The sequence below is a fragment of the Echinops telfairi genome, unplaced genomic scaffold (genome assembly GCF_000313985.2).
Source record: "Echinops telfairi isolate 266 unplaced genomic scaffold, ASM31398v2 ScPeMD7_18;HRSCAF=68, whole genome shotgun sequence".
Lineage (NCBI taxonomy): Eukaryota > Metazoa > Chordata > Mammalia > Afrosoricida > Tenrecidae > Echinops > Echinops telfairi.
Genome location: NW_022103915.1, coordinates 12,941,548 through 12,956,220, shown reverse-complemented (window position 1 = coordinate 12,956,220; position 14,673 = coordinate 12,941,548). Strand labels below are relative to the sequence as shown.

The 14,673-nt window shown below is 60.3% G+C and overlaps 1 protein-coding gene across 1 annotated transcript in view; it reads right to left on the bottom strand.

Moving 5' to 3' along the window:
* Positions 1-14,673, bottom strand: part of CCDC88C (coiled-coil domain containing 88C) — a 126,910-nt gene that overhangs the window by 25,190 nt on the left and 87,047 nt on the right. The window contains exons 11-18 of the mRNA XM_045288124.1: positions 13,398-13,542; positions 10,042-10,226; positions 7,201-7,338; positions 4,630-5,679; positions 4,076-4,203; positions 3,114-3,255; positions 2,102-2,287; positions 529-690 (exon numbers count right to left, since the gene is read on the bottom strand). Coding sequence (XP_045144059.1) covers positions 529-690; positions 2,102-2,287; positions 3,114-3,255; positions 4,076-4,203; positions 4,630-5,679; positions 7,201-7,338; positions 10,042-10,226; positions 13,398-13,542 — 2,136 coding nt within the window. The remainder of the gene's footprint in view (positions 1-528; positions 691-2,101; positions 2,288-3,113; positions 3,256-4,075; positions 4,204-4,629; positions 5,680-7,200; positions 7,339-10,041; positions 10,227-13,397; positions 13,543-14,673) is intronic.

The following is a 14,673-nucleotide window of genomic DNA, read 5'->3' as shown; positions in this document are numbered from 1 at the left end:
AGGGAGAAAGGCGGGGGCTCTGCTCCCGGAAGGATGTGCAAGGTCTCAGACACCCTGCCGAGGGCCGCTCCCTGCCATGCATCCAATGGCTTAATAAAACCCGTAGCTTCTGTTCCGGATGAAAACCCCCCTACGAACTACAAATAGATGGGAACCTCCCTGAGTCGAAAAGCCTGCGGTGACCTCTATAGACTGCACCCTGAAACAGGGAACGCTTCCCTCCTGAGACGTGGGCCGAGGCCAGCAGGTCCACTTCCACTCAGCACTGGACAAGAGGCTCCGGCGGAAACAAAGGGAGGGAGAGGAGGAAATGGCAGGCGCCAGAGAAAGCAAGCGGCACAGCCGTATTCTGGGGCGGCACGGCTGGCTTCCCAGGGCTGTCTACGGTATCGAGAAAGACTGTTTCCATGATCCCACGCAACAAAACCCACCCACTTGGCCGAATGGCTTCCCGCACAGTCCTCATTCCATGGTGGGGTCATGGTCAAACACTTCTCTCAGCCCCGGCACCTGGGGCCAGGCCCTCACCTGCAGCCTGGCCGTCTGGGTCTGCAGCGTGGTGTTGCGCTCCTGCAGGAAAGCGCTCTGATTCTGCAGCGTCAAGATCTGAGTGCTGAAGGCCACGTTCTGGGATTCCAGGTGCTGCAGCTGGTCCCGGAGCAGCTGCTTCTCGGCCTGCAGCGCAGCATTCTGGGGGCGGGAGCAAGAGGCAGACGGCACCCTGGCTGGGGAGGCGCTGGCTGGCCACAGACACAGGCTGTAACAACCCTCAAGCCACGGTGTTTTCAGGGCCCGAGCCAGAGTCCGCCGGGGGAGGGAAGGGACAATTTTCCCTGTTTGAAAAGGACAATCCACAGGTTCACTATCCGAGGGGCTTGAAAACGTTGGTGGGGAAATGCTGGTTATCTTTGCATGACCTTTTCCCAAAACTGTGTGAAGCTCCTTCACATACGTGTACATATGACATATCTATATTCTACATACACACATCCACCCCGCCACACACACATACCCACAATGGTGGACCCTAAGGAATCAGAGACCCATGTGGCACGGAACCTCAAATTCTTAAGTCAGACGGACTCACCCCAAAGGTCACCTTTCGGCTAAGTAACAGGTGGTTTCTGGAAACAGTGGCTACCACCTGTGAATGCTCTGCTCCTTTACAGATGCGAGGGCCAGCCAAGCACCTTTAGCCATCGAGGGACCGGGAGGGGCAGGGGAATTAGACAAAGGGAAACGGGCACCAGGCTGCCCCGTCACGGTGACGGCGATCAGTGTCCGTGAACAGCTGTGGGAGCCTAACTGCTGTTAGGTCGACCTCCACCGAAAACACAATGCTTCAATACAGAGACAGAGACAGGACAGACCGACAGACAGAGGCAGGCCATCGAGACAGCCAAGAGCAGGATGGTGGGGGACACGTGCCGGCCTGTGTGAGTTGGGGGCAGGTGTGAGGTGCAGGGCCCTGTCTGTCTTTCTTCTCTGATGCTTGTCTCAGCTTTCTGCCGGGCCCGGGAAGACGCAGGCTGGAGAAGAAGCTCGTCTTCGGACAGGAGACTGACAAAGTTACCAGGCCAAATATGTCCCAACTGGGCCAGGGCTGGGACCTGTGGGCTGCGGCCCTGTACGGTCCCTCATTCCCACAGGACTCGGAATCTGTTTCCTCCACCGCCAGGCAGAAATCATCCCTGTCTCCTTCATAAAGGGGCTGTGAGGATCCAACAGAAACCGTGAGCGAGTGCACGGATCGGTGGGCCTTTTCCGGGAAGGGCCAGAGAGCAAGCCCTTTGGAGCCTGCGCACCAAGACCTTGTCTGCCTCACTGCTTCTCCCTGTGCTGCTGTAGGACAGACGCCCCAGGATGGAACAAGAGGACAGGGCAGACTTTAGGGCCAGTGGAGGTCACAGAGCAGGGCACCGGCCAGGCCCCACCGACTGGGAAACGGTCTCCTACCTCAGAAACCCTGATGGCATCACTTCTCCACCCCTCCTCCCACCATACACATCCCCCCAGAAGCCCTGGATGAAGCTCCACAGACCCTGCCCTGCCGGCCTTGCTCAGAGGACGAGGAGCAGGCCGGCCACCTGGACACACTCACATTCCGCTCCAGCTCGATGGCCCGGTCCTTCACCCGGAGCAGCTCCATCGTGGCCTCCTTGTGGCCGGGTCCCCAGACCTCCTTGTCCGGGTGACTGGTGGCTGGCACCCCCAGGGGGTGCGGGAGGGCGTTCTGCAGGGGCCGGCCCTCACCCTGGTTCCTGAGCAGCTTACACTCCTCCTTCACCTGTGGGGACCAGCCAGCCTTGAGGCAAGAAGCGGCCTGCTGCCAACCAAGGGATGTCCCTGCTGCCGGCTCGCTTCTGACTCCCAGCCACCCGAGGAGACAGACGGAGCACAGCTGCTCTCGAGCGCCTCTAAGCCTCGTTGTGCTGCGGGGCGGCTGCGGGGTTCCAGACGCTACCGCTGCCATTCTATGCCCGGTCCTTCGGCCGAGTGCCACCAGGGCTCCTTGGTGCTAGAGGAAGCTCCCACACCACGCCATCCGTGCCTCCTCACACCCGCTATTCACCTGGCACTGGTATACAGGAAGCATTTTCGCTTGTTTTTTGGGTGGGTAGGGGGACTACACCTAACCTTTGCTTCTCTGGGCTTCCTCCCTTTCTTTCCGGGGAGGGTGGTTGAGGACAGGGCCAGGGAGCCACTTTAGCCACGTGACTGTGGGAAAGGCTTCCCTCTTTGAGCTGCAGGTGTCCATTTTTGCATTAAGGGGAGGTGAGCCTGTGGCCCCGGGAGTAGGTGCTCCTACTGCCCCTTCCAGCTCTAGAGCTGCCTTGTTCTAGATTCCTCATTCAAGCACGTCAGGAAACTTAGCAAGTATTCAGAAGGGAGGCTGGGCGTGCACCTGTGCATGTCTCCCAGCCCCTGTGCACCCTCCTTCCCCTGGACAGAGCCTGGGACCATCATTCCTGTGGGCTCTCAGAGTGTTGCCTGCATGCAGGATTGGATGGCAGCACCCTCAGGGATCAGCCACCCAAGGGCGAGGACAGAAAGAGGGAGCCGGGGGCATCAGAGATGAGCCGGCGTCAGGCCCGGCCGCCGTCAGCTCTCACCGTCTGGAGCTCCTTCTGTAAGTGGTGGTTGAGGCTCACTTTCTCCTCCATCTGGGCTTCCAAGAACACGATCCTTTCTTCTTTCATGGCGAGCGTTGTTTTTAATGCCGACTCGTTTCTGCCCTCCAAAAGCTTGTAATTTCTGAAACGCAGAAGATAATAACAGAATCACATAACTGATTCTACTACCCACCAGCTCCCAACTGTCCACAGAGGTCCTGCCATTAAGCTGGTTTCTTTTCCCACCCTGTAGCTTCTGGCCCAGGAGCCAAAAACCATGTGTGCAGAGCCCGTCCTCCAGCTCCCCAGGTAACTCTCCAGGTAAACACCACTGTGGCACTGTAGCCCCAAAACCCACTGCCGTTGAGCCAATTCTGACCGACAGCAGCCGCGTCAGATAGAACAGAACCGCTCCTGAGGATTTCCAACACTGTAACCTTTGTGGGGGCAGACAGCCTCGTCTTTCTCCCAAGGAGGAGCTAGCTGGTGGGTTTGAACCAGGAACCTTGAAGCTAGCAGCCCCACATCTGTCCACAGCACCTCCAGGGCTCCCTGTCATTATCTCAGGGAGGTACGATGTTAGAGATGGGGAAACTGTCTTGGAAAGGCTCAGCTGTGTGTCCAAGGTCACGGTAGCGGGCAGTTGCTTAGGCTGTGGCCTTGCCCCCACAGAGGCAGCCCGTTTTCTCACCACTGCCTGAGCTACCGGATTTCCTTGAACACTGGGATCACGGTACAAAGAGCAGAGCAGCGACGAGCTGCTCTCATTGAGGAAAGACACGTAGATGCCTTTCTCCAGGGCATCAGAACGATGCGGACCTCTAGGTACGTGACGGGGTGGAGAGGAGCCACGGGCTATGGAGCCACGTGACAGCTAAGTCCTGGGCTGGATAGGGTGGCCAGATTCCTGCGGGCCACGTAAAGGGCAGGTCGCAGCGCTGCCCGTGGAGGGGGCGCCTCACGTGTCATGGTTGGGGCCATCGTCCTGAAGCAGTAGCTCTTTGCTGAGGCCGGCCTTCTCCAGCTCCTGGCTCAGCTTGTCCAGCTCGCTGGTCAGCTGTTGGCCCTTCAGCTTCTCCAGCACCAAGTCCTGCAATAACAAGACCATGAGCTCGGGACAGGGACCCGGTGGACACACAGCAGGGGCCACTGGTCACCCCCAGTCTGAGCAGTATCTTCTCCTCCCCTCATGACATTAATAAGGAGCCTCTCCAGCTCATCTGAGCCTGGATGCACCCCGGAGACCTGTCTAGCATCACAGCGACACCCGAGCCTTTACCTGCCGACACATGGGTGGGGCTTGTACAGGAAGTGCCTGCAAACTGAACCCCAGTCTCACTGAAAGACAAGAAGCCCCTCTGGGACCTGAGATTACAGAGCTGGTCTGTGTCTGGCTCTTCGTGCCTCTGAGTGCTTCGATGGACAGGGATAAAGCCTTAGCGGGGCACCGAGTCCTACTGCGTTCTGGAACCATCTCCCGCCCACCCACCGGCAAGCCCTACCCGCCCCGGCTCACCTCTCTCAGGGTGGTCAGTGTCCTCGTGTGCATGGTGAGCTGCTTGGTGAGGTCCCTGTTGTCTTTCTCCAGCTCCTTCAGCTTGCTGGCCGCGTCCCGGCAGCGGGCCAGCTCCTTGTCCAGCGCGCGGCCCTCCCTCTCGGCAGCGGACAGCCTGGCGGCGCTCTCGTCCAGAGCGGAGTCCTTCAGCGCCACCTGCTGCCACAGCCGCTTCGTCTCCTTCTCCAGAGACTTCCGGTCCTTCTCCAGCTGGGCCACGTCCTGCTCCAGGGCCCTTTTGTCCAGCTCGAGCCGCTCCAGCTGCTTGCTGGCCAGCCGCAGGGCCTCCAGGTCCCGCTGCAGGGCCTGGTTCTCGGCCTCCAGCTCCTGCCGCTCCTGCGCCAGGCTCTGCGCCTTCCGGTCGCTGCCCTCCAGGCTCTGCTGCAGCCGCAGGTTCTCGGCGCTCACGCCCTGGTAGCTGAGCTCCAGGCGCTCCGACTTCCTGCCCAGGGCCTTGAGCCGCTCCACGCTGCCGCTCAGCTCCTCCTTCTCCCGCTGCAGCGCCTGGGTCTCCCGCTCCAGCTGCGCCATCTTGGCTCCACTGACGCGCAGGCTCTCCACCAGCCTGCGCAGCTCCAGGTTCTCCTCGCCCAGCTGCTTGTTGTCGCGTGCCAGCCCCTCGAGCTGCACCGCCACGTTCTGCAGGGTGTCCAGGGACTTCTTCAGCGCGCGGTTCTCCAGCTGCAGGCCCCGGCTCTCGCGCTCCAACGCCTCGGCCTGCTCGGACGCCGCCGCCAGGGAGGCCGCCTTCTGGGCCAGCTGCTCCTTCTCCTTCTCCAGCTCCCCGGCCCGCGCGGCCTTCTCCTTGGCCTGCTGCAGGTCGCTGTGCAGCTGCTGCTTCTCAAACTCCAGCCGGCTCAGCCGGCCACTGGTCTCCGCCACCGCCTGGTGCAGGGCCTTGTTCTCCTTCTCCACGTCCCTCACGCGGGCCTCGCTGCTGACCTGGGCCCGCTCCCGCAGCGACCACACCACCTGGTTGAGGTGGTCCCTCTCCTGCTCCAGGTCCTTGATCTGCAGGGAGAGACCGAGGGGGACAGAGCAGGTGCTCGGCTGAAGCTGGATCCTGACTCGGGTGGGCAGGTCCCAGCCCAAACACCCCGAGGCCGCAGGACGCATGGAGTGGTCCTGCCAGCTGCGGCCCGCTCCCTCACTGAAGTCCTGCCCCAAGTTCCCTTGGGCCCCGGAGCTTCCTGCCCCGACTCCTGCCCACCCTGCACCCTCTTCCTCTGGCTGGGGCCCCGGGTCCTTGGCTGCTTCAGGCACTGGGTGCACGGCGGCGGTCCCTCCACCCTGGGTCCCCTTCCCAGGGCCGCACACATCACTGGCTCCCTTTCTCTCCTCAGGCGAGGGGTCCTCGGCCAGCGTCCTTGCTCAAGGACAGCGGCGATGGCAGACAAAGGGCCGGGCTCACTATTCTCGGCCGCAGCACCTGACATGCCTGCCTGCAGCCTGCTGGCTCCCTTCTCCACCGTGACCTACACCCCAGCAGGGATCCCACCGATCTGACCACATGTGAAAAACCCCTTTCGCTTTTCTTTTTTGGTGGGTGGAGTGGTGTGGGGGCACCACTAAAACCGCACCAGTTTGTCCTACCCCCACCCCCGGTGCCAAATAGTAGACCTGAGCACCATAGTGTTTTCTTGAGTGTAATATACAGAAGACAGCAGCCAGGCCTTTCCCACGCGGCACCACTGCTGGGTGGGTTCAGAACACCCAACCTTTCGGTGAGCAGCACCACACTCTGGGGACCGACTGTCACCGAGTGGATCCGGCTCCGAGTGACCCCGAGTAGTGCTTTCTGAGACTGTGCGTCTTTACAAGAATAGCCAGCCTCCTATTCTCCCCACAGAGCAGTGGGTGGGTCTGACCAGGCCGATCTGACAGTTGGCAGTTCTACCACTTACTCCCCATCCCCACCGAGTGTCACAAACCAGGGCCAAACTCGCTGCCCTTGGGCTGCTCACTGCAAGGTCGGCCGTTCTAACCCACCTGTTAAAAAAGGTCAAAAACCCACAATACTTGCCCCAGCCTTCTTCCTGGAAACTGGATGCCAACCCCGGCCAATGGCTTCCCTCTGCCCCTCACCCTCCATCTCCCCGCCCACCCTGCAGGAGCAGAGAGCAGCCCCCAGGAGGCTTTGGGCAGAGCAAGGGAAGCCTGTGCCCCGGAGGGTCATCGTGGGGTCCCTGAATCTGCACTCACCCCATCCCTGCAACCTCTCGTGGTGAGAGGCTAATGCCGCCCCGTGGTTCTGTGGGGGCTCGAAGCCCCACGCTGTGGGGAATGCCCACTGTGTGGACCAGCCTATACGCACTGCCCGACGTGAGGCTGCCCACCCCTACCCAGGTTTTTTCCCATTTGAGCCAGGTACACCCCATCACGATCATCCATCCAAAGCCCCCCGCCCCCAACACAGTTCCTCCTGCCACCAAGCTGGGAAGCCAGTCAGCAGGCAGCCCACGTCCTCAGACTGTCCCCAGACCAGGGAGGAAGCCCTGCTCGCCGGTGCTCCTCGCGCAGGGAGGTGCCCACCTGCCTGGCTCTGTCCGCCTTCAGCATGTCCATGTCGGACTGCAGCTGCTCCTTCTCCTTGATCAGCTCCTCGCTCAGCGTCTCCAGGTCCTGGTTGCTCTGCTTCTCGCGCTCCAGCTGCGCCTGTAACTTCTCGATCTGCGGAGCCCAGGACCCCGCCCAGGGCGAGAGTCAGACTCAGGGCGCCGGCTGGCCTTGCAGGTGAAGCACCCACTTCCCAGCCCCCTGGAATTCTCCAGCGGGCTTTTTCTCCCAGAACAGAGCGCTGGGGACAGAGCGGGTGGAAAGCCGGGCTGCTAATGGAGAGGTGGGCAGCTTGAGTCCATCAGCCGCTGCTCGGGAGAACAACGAGGCCCCTGCTCCCATCAAGATCCTGGCCTTGGAAAGCCACAGGGCGTCGGCGGTCCTACCGGGTGACTAGGATGCGAATCAGCTCAAGCACCTCTCTGGGAAAAACTGCGTGGCTTTGTTCTGCAGCCACCTCCTCTTGCCCGCACCCCTAAACCCGGCCCTTTCTCCTTAGGCTTCCCACCCAGCCTGCTGCGGAATTGGCCCCGCAATCAGGTGCTTAGCACCTACTTCCGGCCTTCTACATCTTGCAGGCAAGAACCAAAGTTCTGGGCCCACCGGCTACCACTGCTGAATGCCCCACTGCCCACCTCTCCCGACCCCTGCAGAGTGGTAACTACTGAACCTGCCTCTACCCAGGCCTCATTGTACTGGGCCACGCACCTCTCAGCGCCCTTGTCCTCGGACGTCGAGCCTGGCCCCCCTCCTGTCCCGACAGCCCTCGCTGTGCTGGGTAGGAGCTGGCTGCCCACCTTCCAGCAGCTCAGAACAGGCTCTCTGTTGGTGAGCCATGGCTGGGCAGTGGATTTATGTGGGGTCCCTCTGGGTCACCCCACAACACGGGCTCAGCTTCTCATGAAGCGCCCTGGGAGGCGCGTGAGGTGCCGAGTCGGGGACGGGGTGCATGGGGCCGGCGGCTGGAGCCCACGCACCAGAGAGTGCACCTCAGAGAGACCAGTGAGGCAGCCGTGGGGGTGGTCCCACCTGCCAGGCCCAGAGCCGGGGCAAGTGCTGCAGGGCAGGGGCTCACAGGCCCAGGGCCTTTGGGGACCAGGCAGCAGACACAGGGGACTAGGGACTGCAGGCACTCGGTGAGGGGATCATGCAGGACACAGCAGGCGTTGGCCCGGGGTGGCTTGGAGTGAGGTCGGGGAAGAAGGCTGGTCAGCGGCACCCACTGCCCACATCAGTGAGTGCAGGGAGGGTGCGGTGCATGGAGGAGTGGGGGCGGGGGCACTGAGAAGCGGGAGCAGCCACCCCCAAGGTCGCTGGGTGGTAGGTGACCCACAAATCCACCCAGCGAGCGGAGTAAGTGGGAGGCAGGGCCGTGGGGACCCTGAGGGGCAGCTCGCATCTCTGTAAAGGTCAGCTCTTTCTCACTGCCTGCGAGGGCTACTCCCTGTCACAAGGACACTTCCTGCGCTGCCCCCCACCCCGCCCCCCAACAAAGGGGTCAGCTGCCTTCCTGGATGGGGCACCAGCCAAGGAAGGGGTTTTTCATCATCCTTGGGAGAGAGCCTGGACGCTGTGTGGCACACGGCGCTACCACAGACCAGGGAAAACGGGCAGCCAAGCAAGGAGGTCCCTCGGGGACGCGGCCGTGTCCTTGGGGAGTGTGTGCTCCAGCTCCCCACCCAGGTGGACCCCAGCAGAGCCAGGAGCCCCAAACGCATTATCATCAAGTCAATTCTGACTCACAGCAACCACATAGGCAGGGAGAACTGCCTGTGGGTCCCGGACGACGACTCTTGACAGGAGCAGAAAGCCTCGCTTTTCTTCTGCAGAGCGGCTGGTGGCTTTGAACTGCAGGCCTGGTGGTTAGCAGCTCACGCAGAACCACCTGAGGCGGTGTGACCACCAGGGCACCTCCTGTGGCTCCCTCCCCTCCCTTAAATGAGGCTGGCAGGGCCTTGGGCAACTCAGGAGGGACAGCCAGGCCGCTTCCGGCCTTGTCCCTCAGCCTCACCCTATGGCGGACCAAGCTCCTCAATGGAGCCAGAATGTTCCTCTCCTCTCGGGCGGTGCTAGCCAGTGACAGGCTCACACGCTCACTCCATTCGCCCAAGTCTGGTCCCCCCGCTCCCAGTGTCTGGGGGACCAGTGGCTGTCCCCGAGAACAACTAACTGCCACTCAGCCCTCTTCCTCTTACCCCACAATCCCGGAGCGCGTTGAGGGTGCCTGCAACTCTGGAACCAGCACCGGACTAGCCTGCTTGCCCTCCCTGACCCTGCTTCCCCGCCCTGCTCCCTGACTTCTGGGGGCACCCCTCATAGCTACAGCTCACTGCCCGCTGCCACCGAGAAGACGCCATCTCCCTACAGGAAGCCCCTGCAGGCGCAATGGCTACACACCGGGCTACGGCCGCCGGCCAGCAGTTTGAAGCCACCGGCCCCTCTGAGGGAGAAAGAGGAGGCAGTCTCAGAAGTTCACGGGGCAGTTCTACCCTGGGCTGTATGGTCGCTGCTAGTTTGTTTCGGTTTTTGACTACTGCCCCTACAGAGCAGCGTTGAACTGCTCCTCAGGGTTTCCAAGGTTGACTCATGTCTTTCTTTCTCCCTCGGAGTGACCGGTGGCTTTGAACCACCGGCCTTGCCATCAGCAACCCAGCCTTCGACCCGCTGGCTCATGTCATCCTCACAACGCCTCTTAGGTGGACACCACCACCCCCCAAGGCCGGGCACGGAGTTAAAACAAGGGCCTAGGCCGCACCGGGAGGCGGTGGGGCAGCAGCTGGGACTCTGCAGGGGCTCACGGGGACCCTGCCGGGTTACCTTCTTTTCCAGCTGCCGGGTCTCCTTCTCCAGCTCAGTGCACTTCAGGCTGCTCTCGTCCAGCGCCAGGGTGGCCTCTCGCAGCCCCTGCACAGCGCTCTGCAGGCCCTTGTTCTCCTTCTCCAGCTTCAGGATGCGGCTGGACGCACACTCGTTCAGCTCAAATACAAACGACTTCCTGGAGGCTGAGGCACAGGGAGGGTCAGAGGCCAGCGCTGCACGCACCCCCCTGGGCCCCCCAGGAGACAGGCGCTATCAGTCCTGACCCTACGCTTGTGGTGGGAAGCCCGCGTGGAAAGGGGGTGTTCTCTGCTACGGTCAGCAGGCCATTTGCTCAACGTGCAGGGTGTGCACGAAGTCACCCAGCCGGCGTGGAGATACGATAGAGAGGGCAGATGAGGCTTAGGAAACAAAACAAACCCACGGTGGTTCTCAGCCACCGTGCGGGCAAAGCAGGTGTGCCCCCGTGGGTTTCCGAGGCAGGACATCTATACGGGTGCAGAAAACCTCATCTTGCTCCCTCGGGGCGGCTGGTGGGTTTGAACGGCTGACCTAAGGGTTCACAACTCAACACTAACCACCACGCTGCCACTGGTTTCTCTTAGGCACGGCAGCAAGGGCGAAAGTGGGAGGCAGATACCACGTGGGAATGCCAAGACACAGGAGCAGAGAGAGAGAGGGCAGCCCCCCAGGGGGCTTGCCCCGCAGCCAGCAAGGGAATCACGACTCTGGTCTCCCCAAACATGAGGAAATGAATCTCTGTTCCTGCCGTCTCCAGGGACTGGCCCCACGTCAGTACGTGGGTCGGTGGCTGATCATGGTTGGGTCTACGGAGCACCCTGACCGTACTTTTTCTACAACGGATTGCTCATTGTTCCGGCAGCCCACGGTGTAGTTGGTATTTGTCGCCAACACCGGGATTCAGAGACACCCACGCATTGCGGTCAGATGCCATAGGGTCGGTTCTGACTCACAGTGACCTCATGCACAAGAGAACCAAACCCTGCCCGGCGGTCCTGTGTCCTCGGTGTCCAGCCGTCCGTCTCCTCTGTCCCCGCCCTCTTGACCAAACCGTTGTCGGAGGCGGGTTTGGCAAGTGACCAGACCGTGGTTCCCGCCAGGCATGGCTCAGTCCTCAAAGTGACATCTTAGCTTCGTAACGCTTTGAAGAGGGTTTCTACAGGCTTGCCAGTGCGACACGTCGCTGGATGGACTGCTGTCTCCGCGATCGGCGCCCGTGTATCTGGTGACGTGAAGCCCTGACGGTGTCCGCCTTGCCATCGGTGATCGCGATGTGGCGTGCAGGCCCAGTTGCGAAGATTTTTGTTTTCTCTGTGTTGAGGGGCGCCATGTGGAGAACTGCAATACGGCCCTTTTCAGCCAAAGTCGAAGCTCCCACCGAATGACTGGGTGGGACTATGCAGCCGTGAGTGTGAGTGGAATCGCTTGTCAGTCACGTAAACAGGAGGTAGAGTACGCGTGTGGGCGCAGACCCTGTGACTAAGGTCTATGGAAGGCTTGGGGGTGGTGGTGCTGGTTTTGCCCGCCCGACGCATTTAGAATGCACCACCCCAGCGTCAGAGAGGGGAGCAACACAACGAAAGGACGCCTGGTCTCAGGCCATGGGGTTGGCCTTCATTTTTAAATCTCAGCACAGGAAGCTGGGGCGACTATGAATAAATCATGGTCACAAGGTGACCTGCGTTGCTGCTCCTGACCTTTAAGCCACACAGAAACTCACATCAAACACATGCCCACTGAGACAGGTTAACATGGTTAAATCTTTACAGGAACACGCGGCCTCCTTTTTCACCTGTGGTGTGGCTGAAAGTGGGTTTGAACTGCTGACCTTGTGGTTAGTAGTTAATTGCACACCCACTATACCATCAGAGCTCCTTTGCCTCGCTGGAGTCCTGGCATCACTGGTGCTTTGCCTAAGGCAGGCTGCACCACCGCTCTGTCCCACCAGGGGGCGGTGGTCTCCTGGGCAGAGGTCCGCCCTTGTTCTGTTCTGTCATCGGGCACCCAGACATAAACACAAACTCACTGCCACCGAGCCAATCCTGACTTACAGCGACCCAGTAAGAACCTCCCTCAGGGGTTCCAAGGCACTTAAATCCTTACTGGACTAGAAAGCCGCATCTTGCTTCCCCCAAGCTGCTGGTGGATCTACGCTGCTGGCCTTCCGGTGAGCGGCACCATGGGAAAACCACTGTGCCATCAGGGCTCTGCCCCCTAGCATAGAGCAAGCAGGCGTCTCACAGTGACTGACAGTCCAACGGATTTTAGGTTTGGAACTGAGACTCCGTTGAAGCCGACTGACCCATCGTGTCCGTATATGGTAAAGTAGAACGGGTCCTGTAGGTTTCCAAAGATGTTACTCTTTTGGGGAGTAGAGTACCTCACATTTCTTCTTCAGAGAGTCTGGTGGTTTTGAACTCCTGACCTTGCAGTTAACAGCCCACCACATAGCCACTGCACACCCAGGGCTCCCTCAAGAAAAGGTATTCAATAGCCAGTTGCTCCCCCAACCTTTCCATTGTGCACTGGGATGCTGACCAGGGTTTTTTTGTAAAGCATCGTGGGAAAAACAAGGCAGAAACCACCCCTTCTGTGCTGAGCCCTGCCAAGTTCTCTGTCCCGGTGAACCTGCTCCATCCGGGGCACGTGACGGTGAACATGCACTATTTCAGGGCACAGGAACCGGCTCATTGTCGGCAGGCGAGGGAGCTTCCTGCTGTGGTGCTGACTGGGCTCCACCCATCTTCAGGGAGCTGACACCCTGCCTGGGGTGCTGTCAGCAGGGGAGAGGAGGACCAGGGCAGCAGTCGGAAAACCAGGGTGTCTCGGGAAAGGGTTCAAGGACAGAACACAGACTACATGTTCATCTTCCCCAGTTATGCAAATCACAGGGACTCACTATGGCAGGGACGAGGGACCCTGGGGCCATGGTGGCGTGGTGGTTACACACTGGGCTGCAATCCACGGGCTGCAGCAGTTCCAAGCCACCGTGGGAATACAGATGGGCCTTTCTACTCCCATAAAGAGCTACAGTCTCAGGAACTCACAAGGGCAGTTCTACTCGGTCCTCGAGGGCCGCTGTGACCCCTAGGGACACCTCCCACTTGAGGTCCTCAGTCGTCCGCAGACAGGCCCTCAGAGTCCTCTGGTGTCAGCATGCTGCACCCGGCCACTTCTGGGGTGTCCGTATGGAGCCCAGGGCCTGGAAAGGCTGGGTGGGTCCCTCACATGGGGAGAGCCAGCTATGGGGCACCATGTTCCCCTTGGGGCAACACTGAGTCAGGGCCTGGGGAGGGGCAGAGGCAGAGCTGGGCCTGGCCCCCCGCAGGACCCACCGTCAGACAGGTCCGCGTGCTTGGAGAGCTGCTCCAGCTCCCAGCCGAGGTGCGCAGACTCGTTCATGCTCTGCTTCTGGGCCATCTCCAGGACCATGTTCTCCTCCAGCAGCTCCTCGATCCGCTTCTTGTCCGTGTCCCTGTCCTGAGGCGGGGGAGGGGAGCGAGGGCGAGTGTGGCCGGGGTCCCTCCTATGGGGCACCCTCCGACCCCTGCACCCTCAGTGCCCTGTCTGTTCCGCATGGGAGACCTGCTGGTGAGTGCTGTACTGTCAAGTACGTGACCACGTAGCACTGGCTCCCGGGACTGTCAAGTTTGGGGATCAGGCCTCCAGGTCTGTCTTCTGAGGGGTCTCTGAGTGAGTTTGAACTGCCAACCTCCTGGTTAGTGGTCAGGCACACGTCCAAAGATTGGAGGTCTGCATCCACCCAGAGGTACCTTGAAAAAAGGCCTGGCGTTCCAAGCTGAAAATGCAGCTGCTGCAGAGCCTGTGTAGCACTGCCATCTAACTCTGACATCCACAGGCAGCTCAATGGCAAATGTTCAGAACTGGCTCCCGCCCGGGTGGCACTGGGGGCTAGGCTGGGGGGGGGGGCTGCCAACCACAAGGTCGGTGGTTCAAACTCACCAGTCGCTCCTCAGGAGAAAAAGGAGGCTGTCTGCTCCCATAAAGATTTAGTCTTGGAAACCCTGTTTAGGGTGGCTATGGGTTGGAATCGACTCGATGGCCGTGGGCTTGGGCACCAAGATTATAAGGAGCCTGGAGGGGGCCAACGGTCTGCAGGCAGCTGCTATCCTAAAGGTTGGTGGTTCAAACCCAGCCTGGGGTCCTGCTTCCATAAAGATAAACCAAACTCCAAACCCACTGCTGGTGAGTGGCTTCTAATTCAAAGCATCCCTGCAGAACTGCCTCTGTGGGTTTCCAAGACTGTAACTCCTTATGCAAGTAGAAAGCCCCGCCTTTCTCCCTTTGGGTGGCTGGTGGTTTCGAACTGCTGACTTTGCTGTTAGCAGCCCAGCTCGTACCCATTGTGCTACCAGGGGTCCCTAGAGCCGACAGCCAAGAACCTCCTATGGAGCAGTTCTCTGTAACACACTGGGGCACCAGGAGTCAAACTGGCTAATAGCAATAGTTTCTGTTTTCGTGGGGATGTTTTAGGGCGGGCGGGTGAGGGACAGGAGGGGTTTCCCTAGATCATGGAAAGAGATTCCAGATTTCCAATTCCAACTCACGCAGGGCTGGTGGTGACAGGCAGCTCTGTGGCCCCAGGGAAGG